This window comes from Bos grunniens, chromosome 18 (genome assembly GCF_055505025.1).
Source record: "Bos grunniens cultivar Pamir isolate PY7600 chromosome 18, Bosgru_T2T1.0, whole genome shotgun sequence".
Lineage (NCBI taxonomy): Eukaryota > Metazoa > Chordata > Mammalia > Artiodactyla > Bovidae > Bos > Bos grunniens.
In genome coordinates this window covers 46,900,879-46,915,512 of record NC_141182.1, presented here as the reverse complement: position 1 = coordinate 46,915,512, position 14,634 = coordinate 46,900,879, and the positions used below count along the sequence as shown (strand labels likewise).

Genomic DNA, 14,634 nt, shown 5'->3' with positions numbered 1-14,634 from the left:
AAGCCTTTTACTTCAAAAATCAGGGACACAGGGGCCTGTATACAGTTTCAAGCTCCATATTACCCCTAAAAAATGAACATTAATTCCTTCATATAATAAAGTTTTCAGTCAGTGTTCACATTTCCCCGTTTGGTCATATTATTTTTATATTTTTTCTTTGTTGAAAATATATACATATTGCTTGTTCAAATCAGGATCAATAAATATCACTGAATAACTGCTGATTTCAGGAATTATCCTTTTATGCCTGAGGAAGGCCGAGTATATTTTTGTACTTTTGTTGTTGTATTTGAGGGGTTATTTTTGTTTTGTTTTGTTTTTTACATGTATAACATTTCCTTGGAAGGACACATAATAACACAGAATGGTTCCCTTGGAGAGGATCACAGAGAGTGATCAGAAGGAAGATTTTTCTTCCTATGCACACTTATGAATTTTAAACCATATTGAACTCATGATCTACTCAACAACTGGGGAGTTAAAAGTAAATCTTTTCTAAAGACAAGTCCTAAAACATCTTCAAAAAGGATTAGAATGTGGAAAGTAGAGGTGGGAGGGGCTGTTTTCCAGACCTGCCACAAGATGGCAGCAGCGTGACACCAAAGCTTGGTTCTGGACTCTAGAAGGCTGCCCGGCGGCCATCAGTCTCTGTCCCCATTCAGGACAGGCAAATGCTGGTAGGTTCCTGCCCACCACTATCCTGAGCTGTGAAGCTGTAGCTGAGCTAAATCCCCATATTTCTGACCCACAGAGGCTGTGAAATGTTTACTGTTATGTTACGCTTCCACATTTTGAGGTGATTTGTTTCTTGGCAGTTAGATACTAGACTTCACATTATTCCACCAAAAATATTTGAGTATGTATTTCTAAATTGTAGAGACTCACTTGGAGAAGGCAATGGCACCCCACTCCAGTAGTCTTGCCTGGAAAATCCCATGGACGGAGAAGCCTGGAAGGCTGCAGTCCATGGGGTCACTAAGAGTCGGACACAACTGAGCGACTTCACTTTCACTTTTCACTTGCATGCATTGGAGAAGGAAATGGCAACCCACTCCAGTGTTCTTGCCTGGAGAATCCCAGGGACAGTGGAGCCTGATGGGCTGCCATCTATGGGGTCGCACAGAGTCGGACACAACTGAAGCGACTTAGCAGCAGCAGCAGAGACTCACTCTTAAAAAAAAAAACACAACCACAATAGAAATAAAAGTTTAAATTATTTACTATAATAAAATATCCAAGCAGTCTAGTTAATGACACATGAAGTAGAGAAGTAGAAGTGAAGTCACTCAGTCGTGTCCGACTCTTTGCGACCCCATGGACTGTAGCCTACAACGCTCCTCCGTCCATGGGATTATCCAGGCAAGAGTACTGGAGTGGGTTGCCATTTCCTTCTCTAGAGGATCTTCCCAACCCAGGGATCGAACCTGGGTCTCTGTAGGCAGATGCTTTACCATCTGAGCCACCAGGTAAGTCCATGACACATGAAGTATTTGAATTAAAAATATTAATGTCTGCAATCTATTTTAAAATAGATCAAAAAAATATATGGATGAATAGAGGTATAGATGACTAGTTATATGATAAGGCAAATGTAGCAAAGTGTTTATTATAGAATCTAGGTGGTGGGTATATGAGTGTTTACTAGAAGATTCCTTTACCCTTTCTGTATCTTTGAAATTTTTCATAAAATGTTGAGGGCAAAGTCAATCATTGGGACTTCCCTGGTGGCTCAGTGGTAAAGAATCTGCCCACCAATGCAGGAGAGTCGGGTTCGATCCCTGATCCAGGAAGATCCCGCATGCCAAGGAGCAACTCACTCCGTTGGCCGTAAGTGTTGAGCCTGTGCTCTAGAGCCGGGAACCGCAACTACTGAGCCCACATGCTGCAGCTACTGAAGCTCAGTGCCCTCGAGCCTGTGGTCCGCAACAAGGGAAGCCGCTGAAATAAGAAGCCTGCAACCAGAGAAAACTCTCGCAGCAACAAAGACCCAGGAGAGCCAAAAATAAACACATTAAAAAAAAATTTTTTTAAGTCAATCATTGTTTAAATTTCCAATTGTCTCAAAAATGTTGCAGTTTTTTTTGTTTGCCCATATCAAGATCCAAATAATATCCACAGAGTGAGATTGGCAAATATATAAGTTCTGTGTTCTTGAAATCACAGAATTTTGGTGCCTTTTTGTTATATCAATAAGCGTTCATGCTAACCCAGGGCAACAGAGTTTACATCCCCCAGCTGGCTCTTGATCCTGAAGTTGAACTCTTTAGTCTTGCAAGCTGATGAACCCATTCCTAAAGGAGACCTGAGTGATGGCAGCAGCAGCTTCTTTTTTCTTTTTAATATTTCTTTTTAGTTATTTATTTGGCTGCACCAGCTCTTAGTTGCAGTATACAGATCTTCCTTGGAGCACGCAGGTCTTGTTTTTTTTTAGTTGCAGCATGCAGAATTTTTATTTATTGCATGCAGAAATTTTATTTATTGCATGCAGAAATTTTAGTTGTATCATGTAGGATCTAGTTCCCAACCAGGGATCGAACGCAGGTCCCCTGCATTGGAGTGAGGAGTCTTAGCCACTGGACCACCAGGGGAGTCCCAGCAGCAGTTTGTGACTAGGGCTTCCTGACCAAGGTCAGTGCTACAGAGTGTGTTCTGGACTCTGTCCCTGTAGGGGCAGCTTCAGAGAACAGCCTTCTTAGTTCAGTTTTTACATGTCCTGAGTGTCAGTCCTATAGGACTAGCTTAAAAGTGAGGCATGTGTCTAGTGCAGCTACACAGAGCCCCACCCTCAGAAGTGGGGAGTCTAATCCTCTGCAGTTGCCATCATGTAATTAATTCCTTTTTATTTTTTATGAACTGCTGCTCATGCAACACACATCTTTGTGATTTATTTATTTATTTATATGCTGTGCTGGGTCTTCTTTATGGCGCCCGGACTTTCTCTAGTTGTGGTAAGTGGAGGCTACTCCTCATTGTGAAGCATGGGCTCTAGGTGCACGGGCTTCAGAAGTTGTGGTACACGGGCTTAGTTGCTCCGCAGCATGTGGAATCTTCCCTGATCAGGGATCGAACCATGTCGCCTGCTTTGGCAGGAAGATTCTTAACCACTAGACCACCAGGGAAGTGCGCCACCTTGTAATTCTTCGTGTTATCTTTGAATTTGTGTTTTGTGTTTTATAAGTGAAGTCTGCTGGGACAATGGAGCAGGCATCGGGAACTTAGAGCCTGATCTGTGTGCATTCTCTCTTCCCACCACTCTGTCTCCCTGAGACAGGCAGGCAGTTCTGCCTCCTGAGGGCCTGGGCTTCAGGAGGGTCAAGGTCCACTACACACATCCCATGGCCTCTGAGGGCAGGGCAGAGTGGCAGCTACTCCCTCCTCAATTGGCAGTCCGTGGCATATTCAGCAGGTGACCAGCAGGGGCGAGTGTCCTGCCCACCATTGATCCCAGCTCCTATGTCTTCTTGGAAGAGAGGCTGCATCCCCCTGTAGGGAGCAAGCCTGTGAGGAGAGATGCCTTGTTTGACTTCACCTCAGGCCAAGGCATCAGTTGGTCCAGTGGTTGGTGGGGAGAGAAGGAGAACCTGGCAGCCAGCAGCCATGTGTACAGATACACAAAGTTGCAGGGCAGGTCAGCCAGGTGACTCAGAGCTTGGACTCACCCCAGGGTATCCCTTGCTCCAGGGAGCATGACAATGAATAGCACATTAAAACACCATGACAAGTTAAGAACAATAATGGAAGAAAGGAAAATGCTTTATATCTTAGTATTTTTATTTTTTTAATATCTATTTATTTGGCTGTGCCAGGTCTTAGTTGCAACATGTGGGATCTAGTTCCCTGACCAGGGACTGAACCCGTGCCCCCTGCACTGGGAGCGCCCCCAGCCGCTAGACCACCAGGCAAGTCCCAATATCTTATTATTTTTAACAGCGGTTTTTTTTCTTTCCTGCTGTTTGCTGTTTGAACAAGGGGGTCCCACATTTTCATTTTGCACAGGGCCCCATACATCAGTTCGCAGTCCTGCTTAGAGGGCACTCCTTCAGCCTTTCCAACCTTTCTGGTATCCCAACCCAGAGCTTTCACTTTCATGCATTGGAGAAGGAAATGGCAACCCACTCTAGTGTTCTTGCCTTGAGAAACCCAGGGATGGGGGAGCCTGGTGGGCTGCCGTTTATGGGGTCACACAGAGTTGGACACGACTGAAGTGACTTAGCAGCAGCAGCAACCCAGAGCAATTTCTGTTTTCTTCCCTGAATACTGATCCTACACAGCTGCAGATAACAGGGGACAGCTGGGGGAATGAGCCCATGTGTGGCCACTTCCTGGATGACTGGAAATATCTAAATGAGTAGAATCTAGGAGGAGCCCTGAAGACCTACTTGGTTAAGTAGGTGGGAGTGACCAAGTTACAGAACATTTGGCTTATATTGTATATCCTTTGACAAATATTTATCAAATCCACCCATTTGTCAGGTGCTGAGGATGCAGTGGAGTCTAAAGTCAACAAACAGAGCAACTACACTGTTTTCCAGGGTGAAGAACTGAGTGTGGAGGTGGGGATAAGATGAAGAAGCAAAGACGGTTGCTATGCAGCGCAGTCATTCTGTGCGCATGTTTAACTTAAGCAGTCGGCTACATGGGTTCACAATAAACAAAGATAATGACAAATAATTATTTAAACAAGCAAATTATCCTGCCTTTCATTCCACTTAATAAGCAGCGTATGCTCCCTCCTGTATGAGAAATGGGCGTAATCTACTTCTTTGGGTCTCGTATCTCATCTGGATGTGGTGTGAGTTGAGTGTACTTTCCATACAACGTAGTCCCTGAACCCAAAAACGAACACTGACATTTAGCCAAAGCCACAGCCATCTGTTACAACGTGGGAGGAAAATGGTATAACGAAAGATGGTGTCTTACCTTCCTTTAGTTGCCCTCAACATCAACCGGATAGGGAGAGATCCGAGGAACCCAACGGAGGAACTGCACTTGCCCTAGCCGGATACCTCCGCAGAAACAACCCAAAAATGTATTCTCTGGGACCGCTTTCCTCTCCGCGTGGACCAACAGAATTCTGAGATGAGTAACAGATGGGTGCTCCAACCATTCGGCACTAGGATGCGGGGATGGGGTTGCAGCGTCTTCCCCGCCCACCTATTGGACGAATCGGAAAGCGTCCTCCGGAGCCACGGTGTCCTGGGGCGCGCGGGGGGCGTGGCCTGGGACTCCCCCAGAGGGGAGGGCGCCGTCTGTCCTTGGGCAGAGAGGGGAGGTGACTCCGGCCGAAGACGAGGACACAGGATGAGGGCCCTGCGGGTGAGGGCCCCCCAAGGGTCGGGTTGCGGCCCCCAACTCGGAAACTCTCAGAAACTCTCACCCCTATCTGAGACTCTCCCCCAATTCCGGGATCTGGGGACTTGGAACGTGAGCCCTCTTCAGGGCTCGGGACTCCCTCCTAATAAGCCTGGGGCCCCTCTCCCTAGCTCCCAACCCAAAATCTTTTGAGACAGCCGGGGACCCGTTAACTTGACCGAAAGCGCAGAGTTTGAACTTCTTCCCTTCATCCAGGGCTCCCTTAGCATTCCTTCCCCTCTCCCTAACTTCTTAGGCTGCCGGGAAATTCCCTAAGCACCCCGATCCAGCCCTGCCCTTCCCGCGACCTGAGCTCCTCCCATTAACCCTGGGAACCGAAAAGAAAAAGAAAAAAAAAAACCTCTCGGGACTGGGACCCGCGGAAAGTGAGCCTTCCTTCTGGGTCCGATCCTCTAGACGGTCCGATAACCTTCAAGCCAGACCCTCTAGGCACGAGTCCCGTTCATCTAGGCCTTTCCTGCCAGGACACCCTCCCCTACTCGCGCGGTCAGTTCGCATCTTGCCTTTGAGACGCTCCCAAGGGACAGAAGTGTCCCCAAGTTAGAGCCTGGGAAAGTCCGACACCCTCCCCCCAAAAGGGACTTCCTCCGGGACGCCCCTCCAGACTCCCCCAATGTCCATCCATCCCCTCTGCACAGGTCTCCCAAGCGCTGGTCCGCTCCTTTAGCTCAACCGCCCGGAACCGCTTCGAGAACCGAGTAGCTGAGAAACAGAAACTCTTCCAGGTGGGCGGAGCGAGGGAGGAGCGGGGGAGGAGCCTGGGCCGCCCGCTTGGTCCCGAAGAGAAGTTGGGGGTGGCAGGAGCTTAAGGTCTGCGGTGCTGACAACGCCTTTCTCATCGTGTGCCCCCAACTTCCAGGAGGACAATGGCCTCCCGGTGCACTTGAAGGGCGGTGCAACAGACAACATCCTGTATCGAGTGACGATGACTCTGTGTCTGGGGGGTGAGTTGCAGGGCCAGGCTCGGCCTGAACTGCGGGAAGAGGCGGCGGGGCTAGAGATGGAGAGGGGAAGGGGCGGGTTCTGGCGCTAGGGTTTCACCAGAGAATTGGATTCTGAGCTGGTGTGGGACCCTATGGGAGCCTGGGCTGACAAATACGGAGGGAGCAATCCAGGGCTTGGGCTCCTGTCCCAGGAAGGTGGCTGGGCTAGTGATGCATCTGGGGAGAAAGCCTGAAGCCTGGTCTGTATCAAGGTCCAGCATTTCCCCAGCTGAAGGGCAGTTTGGGAAGGGACTCGAGCCTGCAGCACGGGGTCAGAAGCAAGATGGGGCTCAGGGAGGGAACTGAGGCCTCATTCAGTATCCCTCACACTCCCTCCCTAGGCACTCTCTACAGCCTGTACTGCCTTGGCTGGGCCTCCTTCCCTCACAAGAAGTGAAACCAAGAAGTCTGCAGGACCCGAACAGGCATCAATAAATGTGCTGGTTTCCTGGGGAACACAGCCCAGCTCCATGCTCCCTATTTGTGCCTCCTAGCCCATCCTTCCACCAGCAAGTCATCTCTGCCCTGTGGACAACCCTGGGACCCTCCTACTAGACCAGGGTTATCCCTAGATGTCACTGCCTCTCAGCCCTCCCAGAAGCCCCAAACAGCATCCCTGGGCTGTCCCCTCAGGGTCTGCGGACCTGCTTTGTATCCTGGGATGGCAGCCCCTCTCCCTGCAGAGGCCCGGGGGTGGGGAGGAAGATCCTGAGCACAGTGTGGGACACCAGAGAGGTAGAAGCAAGTGAAGACAGACTCATTCAAGCACAGAAGCTGAGAGGGGCAAACAGGGCCCTGGGGGGCACAGCCAGGGGGACACTGAGACCTCCCACAGATGGTCCAGACTTCTAGTCTTGGTTTCCATGGGATGTGAGCGAGATCTCAGCAAGAATAAGGCTACAGCTCAAATGAGAAAAAAGACTGGGACTAGGAGACACATACAGACAGGCTTCCTCTGCCTCAAACAGAGGCAGAGCCATCCCCCAACTCAGAACAGGAGGCAGATCTCGGAGAGAGCAGCAACTAGGGTGCATTTATTTCCTCCTGGGCCTGGCAGCCTGGGAGCAGAATACAGACAAAGGCACTGGGGCATGTGGCCCTGTTTTGGCCTGGAGTTCAGGTGCCCAGGTGGTAACTGAATGGGTGTGCCTGGGTATTTAGGGACTGGAGTGATCCTCCCAGAACTAAGAGAAGGGCCCTTGGGGTGTGGAAGTCACACAAATGTTGGGCTTGGCACAGGTGCAAGAGAAGGGTTATGGAGTAGACGAGATGGGTGTGCTGGGTGGGGGTGACTCGAGGGGCAAGGCGTGTTGAAGCATGTTGGGCCCTGGCTGTTGACTGAGAATCCAGGTGCCAAGGGCTGAGAAGACAGAAAGGGGTCAGCAGGACCCACGAAGATGTGACTGCAGACAGAATCAGCCCTGGGGGAGACCGAAGAGTCCAAGGTGACTCCTACAGCAAGGTGATGAGGGGGCAGGCCTGGGGCTCCTGTTCAGGAGTACATGGTCAGCTGCAGCCACTGGGGAAAGGAAGGGACAGACAGTGAGGAGCAGGGAACCCAGGAATACCAGCAGCCCTTCTCTGCTCTCACCCAGGGGTCTTTGGGAAAATGGGAGGGAGGGAGCCCTAGCTCCAAGCTGGTACATGGGGCTGAGGGGAGGGGCCCCCTGCTAGGATCCCACATCCCAGGGTGGAGATGGGGGTTCTTACCTCCTGGATGTTCACCTGGATTTGTCCAGTGCCATCTTTGTCGAGAGATTTGAAGGCACCTGGGGAAAGGAAGGGTTGGTGGGACTGGCTTTTAGGAGTAAAATATACTAATATATGATAATACTAACAGCTAGTAGTCTGTCTGCTCTGGCAAGCACCTGTATAAAGTGCTTTCCATGTATGAATTCATTTAATCCGATTTTAGGAGATAAGTGTCATTTTAAAATAAGGCACAGAAAGGTGAAGTGATGTGCCTGTGTTAGAGAAAAAGGAAACTGGGATTGGAACCCAGACTGCTACTCATCTCAATAATGGCCTCCATATCTTGACCTTCACGCCCCTCATCACCCTCTGCCCAAGCCCCAGCCCCCTACCAACCTCTAAGCTCCACACCCTCCAGTTCCAGCTAAAACAAGCTACTGGAAGGAGGCTCTGCATTTCCTGCTCCTACAGTCTGTGTGGTCCCCACTCCTGCCCTGAAACTCATCTCCATGTTCCCCACTCACAGCCAAACCTGTATGTAAACAGGTGCCCACAGAGCCTGTGTGGCTCTCTCTCACTCACGGCTCAGTTACCACCCACAGGGATCCACGCGTGTGGTACCCTGGACACTCCACTCGCAGCTGGCCCTCTTCCTGGTAAATCCCAGGCCATTTCTTGACCCTCTCATATATGGCTTTTAGCATCATCTGCCCTGTTGTCCTCTCCCACCTTCCCTTCATGTCCCCAACATACCTGCCCCTTTTCTTCCCTGCATGCTCTTAATATACTGTCCGCCCTGGGCTCTTGGCATGCCAGGAGATCTTCCTAAAGGAAACCTGAGACCCTGTTCTTCCCCTGCCTAGACCCTATTCACTGTCCCCATTAGTGTCTGATGGGGACACCTCCAAACTTGGCATTCACAGCCCTGCATGGCCTGACCATCCCACTGCTCCTGCCCCCTCTCTCAGACAAATGTGAGTTCAAATTCTAGCTTTGCAACTTCTAGCTAAGTGGCTGTGAGCAAGAAATTCGCCTCCTTGAACCCTAGGTTCCTCCTCCATGAAATACTCTAACCCAAATCACCAAGATCACCATTTCTTCTTTCCTTTCTAGGCCTTCACACAGGCTGTTCCCAATGCAACACTGCTCCCCACTCGCTTGCTGGGGTCACTTCTTACCCATCAGGTCTCAATTCACACATGCCCTCCCTCCTCCAGGAAGGCCTCCTTGATCACTTAAGCTACGTCAGCTGCCAAGTTTGAAGAGCTCCCAGTCACAAGTCTAAACGTGATCTACCCTGATCTTCCCCTCACAGCCCCCATCACTCTGCAAAGGCTTCCCCGATCCTAGACTTAACCATCCCGAGCGGTCACTGTCTGGTAATTTGCCTCTCCTGTGGACTGTGAGCAACATCAGGGCAGGAACATGGGCTGTTTCAGTCACTGCTGTGCCCCTAACACTGCCCACCTCAGTGTCAGGCTCAAAGGAGGCTTGGCTCAAGGAGGCTGGACAAATCCCCACCTGGGAAGAGAGCTAGGGTGTCACTTACGGAACATGGCATCCAGTCTGACCAGGCAGCTGATGAAATTGTCAAAATCCATGTTCCCTCCCTCATCTGAGTAGCGTCGGATGATCATGTTGTAGAGATGTTCATTCAGGCGGAATCCTGAGAATGATTTAGTTACTAGGTGTGGGGGCCACATAGCCAAACCCTCTCCCAGCCCCAGGATTCAGGCTCAGACCAGAGCAGTGGGGGCTGCCTCACCAGTCCCACCCCCAGTCCCACCACGTTCCTGCCAGCCACACCTGCTGCCTCAAAGGCCCCTGGGAGTTCACTGCTGCCAATGGTCCCTGAACGGTCAACATCAAACTGTTTGTATACGGCCTGTGGGGACAAGGAGGTCAGGATTCAGCTGGGCCTCATGGGGCGTGGCATTTCCAAGGCTTGGGGCGTTGTCTTTGTGCCAGGCGTTTCAGAGGCTGAACACACCTGCCACTTTTTGATGTTGTTCCACAAGTACTTGAATTCTTCGAAGCCCAGTTTGCCAGTCGTGTCACTCTGGTGGGAGGGTGTTAAGAATAGCCATACCCAGAAGTGTGGACAGTGTACACGATGATGGTAAGGGCCAAGCAGGGGAGCCTGGGCTAGAAGCCCAGCTCCCATCCCACCCTCGTGCCGCCACCTTGCGTGCGGCTTCACTGTTCGTCTTGCCCATACGTACTTTAGTTTGTATTTCTAAATGATAAAGACTCCCTCTACACATAATCACATGAAATCCTCATTTATAACGTTCTTTGATAGTAATTCAAACTTATAAATGTTAGGACATGTAAAACACCAGGGTACCTTAGAACTCTAGGGAAATGAGGTGATAAGAGTAAATACCTGTGCATTTGTGATAAAAAGTGAATGAGATATTGGTATAAAGCCCTCACTCAAGGGCTGGCACTTGATAAATTCTTAGTAAATAGCAACAATGGCCAAGACTTATCACATGACTTCAGATACTGCTAAACTTCTCAGGAACATCACTTGTCTCACTAAGTCCTCAGGATACCAGCCCCATCAGTATTGTATCTGGGTGACAGAGAAACAGCTTCAGAGCTGAAAAATCTACCCGGGTGAGATCATAGTAACAGTTAGTGTGTGCAGACCACTTACTCTGTGCTACCCATTGTGCTAAGCCTTTTGCATGAAACGCCAATTTGGTATCACCATTCTCACTCACCCAATTTTATCGAGAGGGAAACCGAGGCACAGAGAGGTTCGATAACCTTGCTAGGGGGCTGAGCTGCATTTGTTTCACCCTAGACAACACATGTATGTCATCACATGACATGCATATGTGTGTGTCTATAATGCTTTGTGCAGTATGTGCCTGTGTCCAAAATCAGTGAATGATGTGTGTTCCCATGCACACGCCTCTACATATCTTCATGTATGTGTGTGTGTGCGTGTGGGCAAACCTATGGCAGTTACAAGGTGGGGCTATAAGGTTATAAGGTCAGTTGAATGATTGCCTCTCTAGGTCCTGGTTTCTTCATCTGTAAAATGGAATATAATAATCATACCTGTCTAACAAGGTGGCTGTCAAGTAAATATAAGTAAAGTGCAAGTTATGACAGCTGATGTTATTATGTATTGCCACATGTCCATAGGTGGGTATGTGTTCTAATGTACTCATGTCCACATCTGTGGGTATGAAAGCTACACCCTGACTGCCCCAGCCACTCTTGCAGAAAATCCCTTCTTGGGAATTCCCTGGCAATCCAGTGGTTAGGATTCGTAGCCAAGGAAAATTCCCTCATCCCCAAGTTCTCCACCAGACTACCCTCAAGGATACATCCATTACAGCCACCATGCTGCGACATGTGTCAATGCCAAAGCCATCAGTCTTCAGATCAGGATCTGTGGGATACAGGTCGAAGGTCAGAGGCCAGAGATCACAACTACCCCAGCCACCATGCCTCCAAACCTGCCCTGTCTGCTGCCCCCAGTCACTCACGTCGGGTCACCACTTTGTTGAGAATGTTCATGAGTTCTGTGGCGCTGACCTCCATGTCCTGGGGGGAGAAGTTAGGAATGGGTCAGGGGTGACTGAAAGGGGTCTGAGGGTGTGATGAAGGAGGATGGGAACTTTGGGATTGCCATGGTGGAGTGTACATGTAAAGGGCAGCCCAAGGGAAGGCATGGAAGGGTTAAGAACGGGTCTAGGGTCCCCTGTTTACTTACATCTCCAGCCAGCTGGGCAAAAAGCCTCCGGAACTGCCGGACCTCCTCACTCTCATTGGCCTCAATGTTGGAATAATGTGTGCGAGGGGGCTGCAGAGGGAGGAGATTTCAGAGCAGGTAGGGGGAAGGGTGCCCTGACCGGGACAGCGGTAGGTTGGGAAAGTCTGAGTGGGCTGAGTGGTGAGTGATCAATGAATGCGAGGTGGGCAATGAATAGGAATGGATATAGCTAAGTCCGCAAAGAGTTGGATATGACTTAGCGACTGGAAAATAATAGCTAAGTTTGAGGATGTTACAAGGGAGAGATTAAGTGAGATAAATTTCATAAGGAAAGGGATGGGGCTTCTTCAAAGGGACAAGGAGGGATGTTGGAAAAGGCCTCAGAATGAGAAAACATGTGGGGCTTACCAGGGGCTCTGGGTTGTACTGCGCAGCCGCCTCACTGAAGGAAAACATGGGTGGGGGTGGGGGGGGGGCGGTAGTTAGTACCAGGAGGCGGGGCCTCCAACCGGCAGCCAGCCCCCACACCCCAGCCCTCAACCCCTAGCTCGCCACCCTACCTACTTGCTCCCTCCACCCTCATCAGTCCTTGTCTTCACCTGTCCCTATCCTTGCCGCCCTGGTTGTTCCCCCACAGTAAGATCCCCCTTGCCAGGGCACACCTACATAATGGCAGATTCCTCAAAAGACCCAGCCCCTTCGAGGGCTTGCCTCATAGAAGCTTGGCCCCAGCTTCCCGGGGCCCCAAACCTCCTGGGTTCCACCTGTGTAGGAACCTACTCCATCGTTATGGCTTCTAACGTTTGTGTCTTCTCAATATCCCACCCCAGCTCCATTTGTTCTCACCCCTTCAAAGTATTACACTCAGTGGCTAAGACCTACCAGGCACCTACCGACCCCTACCCTCCCTTCATTTCTGCTACTGCTGCTAAGTCGCTTCAGTCGTACCCCTTCACTAGGACATTTTTAATCCAATCAGTTCCCAGCCCAGCCTTGCCCCTCGATGGACTTTTCCCCAATCCTGTAAGGGCAAGACCTCTTCTGAGCACACCTCATTGACCCACCTACGAGGGCCACGCCGTGCGCACAAGTCTAGCCTTGCCCCCATGAAGTGATAACCAGCCTCACTGGCTCCGCCCCCTTAACGTTAGTCTCCAGGTTAGCGGAAGTAGGCCACCCCAGCCCCATTAAGCCCCACCTCACAAAGCCCCGGTGGTCCCATCAGACTGTGTCCCCTCAATAATCAGAGTACCCCCATGTCAAGCTCCGCCCCCATGAACTCATTAAGGTCGGCCCCCTCAAAGCGGGTCTCCTAGCCCAGGCCGGGCCCTGCCTAATTAAGGTTCCTGGTCAGTGTCCAGGTTACCCCATTCTATTGCTGGACAAGCCTCCTCCTCAGGCCACGCCCATCATCAGGCCCCGCCTTACCTAATGGCGCTAATGACCCCGCCCAGGATGCGCATGGCGGTTCCGCCGCCGCCACCGCCGCCGCCGCCGCCGCCTCCGCCGCCGCCGCCGCCTCCAGCCCCGCTGATAAGGCCTCCAAGCACATTCCCTAGACCCCCGCCCAGGCCCCCGCCTCCTCCGCCGCCTCCGCCACCCTTCAAGAACGAGTTAACCAGGAACATGGCTGATTCCTGAGAAGGGAAAAAGGGGTCAGATGGCTGTCTCGTCCCTGAGCCCGCCCCTTCCCCCACAAAAATACGCATTTCTGACTGCTGGACGTGAGGAAGTAATATGAAGCCTCTAGGCGGAGACCTATCCTCCGGCTGGGGCTTAAGGACCCATTCGGGGTGAGGTCTGGGCTTCTGGGGAGGTAGTTCTTGGACGGTGGCATAGGGACAGAAAATCAGGTTTGAAACCTCCTTCCGTTCCAAAGGTCCGCATCTGGCTTGAAAAACTCTGGACTGTCTACGCATAGGCATCATGAAGTACCAGGCACTGGCTAGGTCAAGTGGGATTCTCAAGGTGGGGGCGTCCCAAGCTAGCGCTCGAATCTGAGATCCACAGCCCTAGAGGTTTGAGGCGGGTCAGAATCGTGGGTTAGAAATTCTCCGCCTGGAGGCCCCTGAAACAGAGTTTAGGAAATCCAGAATGTGGGTTTACGGATTTAGGTGCAACCAGCAGTGAGACTGCACTCATTGCTGGGTCTGTGGGTTCAGGTCTAAGATTGTAAGTGTTGAGCCCCGGGGCCTGGGATAACGGAGTTCCTGTTAGAATTGAGAGGACGGATCGTGGTCCCAGAGGCTGCACCCAGGGCTGACTTTACTGGGTACCTCTCCATGGGCTCCTATTTTAGATCCTGAGAGGAAGGGTGGAAGAGTCCCCGGGGCAGGATAACTAGGCCGGACAGATCTGGGAGCTAGAATCTGAGGCCAAGGGTGTGGTGGATCCCTGAGGCTAAGATTTTAGGATCTCTTCGGGTCTGGAGGCCTCCAGGGCCGGAATTACAGAGTGCAGGGGGAGTCCAGACTGGGCGCTCACCGCCTCGTTCGCGCGTCCACCGGTCCGCTCGTCGGTGTAGCTCTGGGGCCTCCGGCTGCGTCCAGCTCCGCAGGGCGGGGCGGGTGACTCAGGCTGCCAAGGCCGGGTTAGGCTCTGCTGGGTGGCCCAGCCCGCATCCTCCCGGTCCTAGCGCCGACATTAAGACTGCGCATGTGCTTATCGGTCCCGCCTCCTGTGATTGGGTGCGGCTGCACAGGCTCCACCCTGCGTTTCCAGTGCCTTGCATTCCCGACACCGCCCTGAGTTGACAGATCTGAGGTCTTTCTCTACTCTATGCAGTCCCTAGGGAACTTGGGCAGTCATCGTGCCCAAGGCGACCTAGTGTCGATTTTCGCCCGAAAGCCTGCT

General features: G+C 51.4%; 3 protein-coding genes across 6 annotated transcripts in view; 1 reads left to right on the top strand and 2 right to left on the bottom strand.

Annotated features, from left to right (window-relative positions):
- ZNF146 (zinc finger protein 146) overlaps positions 1–5,286 on the bottom strand; it is a 68,497-nt gene extending 63,211 nt beyond the window's left edge. Inside the window, exon 1 of one of the 2 annotated variants that reach the window (XR_015145837.1) lies at positions 4,921–5,286. The gene's annotated coding sequence lies outside the window, so the exon portion shown is untranslated. The remainder of the gene's footprint in view (positions 1–4,920) is intronic. The other variant, XR_015145840.1, reaches the window with a different exon arrangement.
- On the top strand, positions 5,080–6,836 carry COX7A1 (cytochrome c oxidase subunit 7A1). Its single transcript, XM_086352226.1, has 4 exons — positions 5,080–5,316; positions 6,012–6,098; positions 6,233–6,317; positions 6,698–6,836. The coding sequence occupies exons 1-4, from the start codon at positions 5,080–5,082 to the stop codon at positions 6,751–6,753; spliced, it is 465 nt and encodes a 154-aa protein (XP_086208352.1). The 3' UTR covers positions 6,754–6,836.
- A 527-nt stretch (positions 6,837–7,363) lies between these two features.
- CAPNS1 (calpain small subunit 1) lies at positions 7,364–14,346 on the bottom strand. Of its 3 annotated transcripts, none has more exons than XM_086352161.1 (12): positions 14,266–14,346; positions 13,644–13,849; positions 13,210–13,418; positions 12,190–12,223; positions 11,782–11,871; positions 11,555–11,612; positions 11,393–11,457; positions 10,039–10,107; positions 9,855–9,933; positions 9,598–9,714; positions 8,067–8,125; positions 7,364–7,875 (listed from the first exon to the last, which is right to left on the bottom strand). In XM_086352161.1, exons 2-12 carry the CDS (start codon positions 13,707–13,709, stop codon positions 7,849–7,851), a joined length of 873 nt encoding a protein of 290 aa, XP_086208287.1. In that variant the 5' UTR covers positions 13,710–13,849; positions 14,266–14,346; the 3' UTR covers positions 7,364–7,848. The 3 variants fall into 3 exon arrangements, with proteins under 3 accessions (XP_086208287.1, XP_086208288.1, XP_086208289.1); XM_086352162.1 differs by having other exon boundaries at positions 13,644–13,793; XM_086352163.1 differs by lacking the exon at positions 13,644–13,849.
- Between the last annotated feature and the right edge of the window lie 288 nt (positions 14,347–14,634).

Excerpts from the sequence above, each read along its gene's own strand:
- COX7A1 (XM_086352226.1), top strand. The coding sequence starts at position 5,080 with ATGAGTAACAGATGGGTGCTCCAACCATTCGGCACTAGGATGCGGGGA. Across the intron at positions 5,317-6,011 it reads ACAGGATGAGGGCCCTGCGG|GTCTCCCAAGCGCTGGTCCG; the intron begins GTGAGGGCCCCC and ends CCCTCTGCACAG. Across the intron at positions 6,318-6,697 it reads GATGACTCTGTGTCTGGGGG|GCACTCTCTACAGCCTGTAC; the intron begins GTGAGTTGCAGG and ends CTCCCTCCCTAG.
- CAPNS1 (XM_086352161.1), bottom strand. The coding sequence starts at position 13,709 with ATGATGCCTATGCGTAGACAGTCCAGAGTTTTTCAAGCCAGATGCGGA. Across the intron at positions 9,934-10,038 it reads ACAACATCAAAAAGTGGCAG|GCCGTATACAAACAGTTTGA; the intron begins GTGTGTTCAGCC and ends TTGTCCCCACAG. Across the intron at positions 8,126-9,597 it reads CAGACTGGATGCCATGTTCC|GTGCCTTCAAATCTCTCGAC; the intron begins GTAAGTGACACC and ends TCCTTTCCCCAG.